Source organism: Hordeum vulgare, chromosome 3H (genome assembly GCF_904849725.1).
Source record: "Hordeum vulgare subsp. vulgare chromosome 3H, MorexV3_pseudomolecules_assembly, whole genome shotgun sequence".
Lineage (NCBI taxonomy): Eukaryota > Viridiplantae > Streptophyta > Magnoliopsida > Poales > Poaceae > Hordeum > Hordeum vulgare.
This window is the reverse complement of record NC_058520.1, coordinates 146,795,720-146,798,860: the sequence shown is the minus strand read 5'-3', so window position 1 is coordinate 146,798,860 and position 3,141 is coordinate 146,795,720. Positions and strand designations below refer to the sequence as shown.

The 3,141-nt window shown below is 55.0% G+C and overlaps 1 protein-coding gene across 1 annotated transcript; it reads right to left on the bottom strand.

Annotated features, from left to right (window-relative positions):
- Positions 1–831: 831 nt before the first annotated feature.
- Positions 832–2,737, bottom strand: LOC123439700 (D-amino-acid transaminase, chloroplastic-like). Its single transcript, XM_045116390.1, has 4 exons — positions 2,588–2,737; positions 2,462–2,499; positions 1,230–2,076; positions 832–1,107 (listed from the first exon to the last, which is right to left on the bottom strand). Exons 1-4 carry the CDS (start codon positions 2,604–2,606, stop codon positions 1,016–1,018), a joined length of 996 nt encoding a protein of 331 aa, XP_044972325.1. The 5' UTR covers positions 2,607–2,737; the 3' UTR covers positions 832–1,015.
- Positions 2,738–3,141: the final 404 nt, after the last annotated feature.

Sequence of the window (3,141 nt, the reverse complement as noted above, 5' to 3'; positions counted from 1 at the left end):
AGATGTTGGAGCGCGAGGCAGCGAAAGAGGCGGGGATGAAGGCGAAAGCAGCCCGCCACGCCAAGGAGCAGGACCGCCTGCTCGGCACGCTGTCCGGCCTGCGGTGCAGCTCCGACGAGGACGACACCGACGTCTCCACCACGTCCGGCTCCGATGACGACGATGACGACACTCCACCGCAAGAATGCCAAGGCGCTTCGACTGGCCATCGAGATGTTGGAGCGCGAGGCAGCGAAAGAGGCGGCGATGAAGGCGAAAGCAGCCCGCCACGCCAAGGAGCAGGACCGCCTGCTCGGCACGCTGTCCGGCCTGCGGTGCAGCTCCGACGAGGACGACACCGACGTCTCCACCACGTCCGGCTCCGATGACGACGATGACGACACTCCACCGCACACCGGCGCATACACGGAGGAGGGGCACATCGGCGTGGACGACCAGAAGGGAAAGGGTGCGTCGAGGAAATGGTGATTTCCTTCGCCTTTCCTCGTTTTGTTCATATTTTAATTATGCTTAAGTAGTTTCTAATATGAATTTTTCCATAAACTTTGATGAACTATGATCCTTTTGTTGGGTGAAGCAATCCGATCCGATAAAAGATATTATTTTTTTATTTTACATAGCGGTGCACGCGTTTGTATGGATATGAGAGTCCGTATATGAACAATGCGAATGTGAAAGGCAAAAAATAAAACACACTCGATCAGTGTCTGTGGACATATCTGGACACGTCCGCGGACGTTTAAAGGGTCGTATTTGCAAGGTCAGATGTAGATGCTCTTAACCCGTAAAATTCTGCCGTATGTGTATCGTTGTTCCTCCAACACCGCCAAAAAACCCAAGATCGTATTATTCATCTGCTGAGTCATCCATCCGGCACACACATAACACAGTTATACAGGACTTGACGCGTCAAGTGACAAACAGTACGGCCACAAATTGCGTGTCGGCTCACACACGAACGAACGTGCCCGTACGCATGCGCAAGCGATCTCTCTAGCTTTCCCCTCCCCTGGATTTACTTGTATGGAACGGCGACCCTGTCCGGCCCGGACTTCATATCCTCCCACAGCAGATCGGACAGCGCCAGCATCAGCTTCCCCACCTTCCCTGCAACGCACACACACGAATTAATCAACCAAACGCAACGATCCATGGACGCATGACAATTTGTTCCAAGAAGAAAAACTGAAAAACAATCGAACAGCTTTGGGAGTGAGCGATATGCTTACCGTCGCCGATGGGCTGGCCGTCCCACTCGACGATGGGCAGCACGGGCAGGCCGCTGCCGACGAAGGCCATCTCCACGGAGCGCTTGGCGTCGTCGGCGGTGATGTGCTGGGTGCTGACGCCCTTGAGCAGGCCGGCCTCAACGAGCTTCGGCGCCAGCGCCAGCATCCGCTTGGCGGTGCAGCCGCTGAGGATCTTGTCGAACACCGGTAGCACGAGCTCGCCGCCCTGGGTTACGAAGGCGACGTTCACCATGGGCCCCTCCGCGACGTACCCTTGCTCGTCCACCCACACGGACGCGAACGCGCCGCGCTCCTCCGCGTCCATGATGGACAGCACGTTGGGGAGGTAGTTGACGTTCTTCATGGTGGCGAACAGCGGCGGCTTCATGGGCACTGACGTGGTCACGGCGCGGACGCCGTCGCGGCACTGCGCGTAGTCGGACGGGATGACGACGGCGTAGAAGGCCGGGCCGGGGCAGCCGCTGGAGGAGAGCAGGAAGTCGCCGGGGCCGGAGCTCAGCCAGTACCGGATGGAGCCCTTCCGGCAGCCGGACGCCGCCGTCATCTGCACGAGGATGCTGCGCAGCGTGTCGCGCGGGAACGGAGTGCCCACCTTGGCCTGGGCCGCGGAGCGCAGGAAGCGGTCCAGGTGCGCGTCGAGCTCGTAGAGGTGGCCGTCGAGGAGCATGGCCGTGTCGAAGACGCCGTGGCCGCGGTGGACCATGTGGTCGTCGATGGGGAGGGCCATCATGGCCGGGTCCAGGACGATGCCGCCCAAGAAGCTCGAATACATTGCCGGGTACGGCGCCGCCGTGGACTTCCATTTCTCTTGCAGCTTCTGCAGGGCCTGTACGCGCGCCGAGATGGACAATTATAGACTCAATACGCTCATAGCCGAGATCAACATACTGATGGGCTCAGTATTTTTTTTTCTACAAATCTACTCCCAAATTTGTAGACAACATAGATTTGTGGAAAAAATAAAATACAAATAGTGTGTGTCTACTCGTCATGCACAGTGAAAGGAGAAACAGATCAGGTAATGGCATCAATAATGCGAGCCTCCCGACAAAGTATAGCTACGTCAAAAGTTGGTGGCAGCTCGTCAAATTCTAGTTGCTTGTCAGGCATGTGCACAATTCTTCAAAGGCCGATGCAGATCAAGAGCTTATCTCTAACTAATTGGAGAGGAGGAGTAGGAGGAGGTTTGAGCGAGGGGAGGAGGAACTCACATCTGCACCAGATTCATAGACGGGAACTTGATCCTCACCTGAGAGCAAAAACAAATCAAGGATCAGGTAAAGCACTACGGAAACAGCTCGCCGCAGCAAAACTCAGGATCGATCGGCTCAACTCACCCTGAACGTAGGAGCCCATGCTGATCTGATGCTATCCGTGAGAGGAACACGGCAAAGTAGCGGAGGCTAGCTCGAGCGTAGTAGCAGTGCGAGTGGAGCGCCTGCTCGGACTGAGGTTTTATAATTGGCCGGCGGGCCTCCTCGCTGCGCCGTGACGCGCGCGGACGTGGCGTCGAATGGTCTAACATAAAAGATAGGTAGACGAGAGACGACAAAGGGTGGGACAAATTTCAGAAAACAAAAAAAGGTGGGACGGAGCGCGACAAGTTTAGCCGGCCCGGCGCCCCCACCGCGGGCCGCCCTTGTTGTGTTATCCCCTGGCGTTTTCTGCGTTTGTTCTTGTTTTCCCCTGTGAAGATTGTATCATGGAAGAAGAAAGAGTTTGAACATCTCAAAGATTTGCTTGTTCTTTTTAGACTTTCTTTTGTATTCTCTGTTGTCAGCTCATGTATCTCTACCATGTACAATTTTTTGAGCTGGAAAATAATAGGAGAGGCTCCTACTGTGCTATATTAAATACAATTGTATAAAGTTACATTTTGTATAGAGGGATA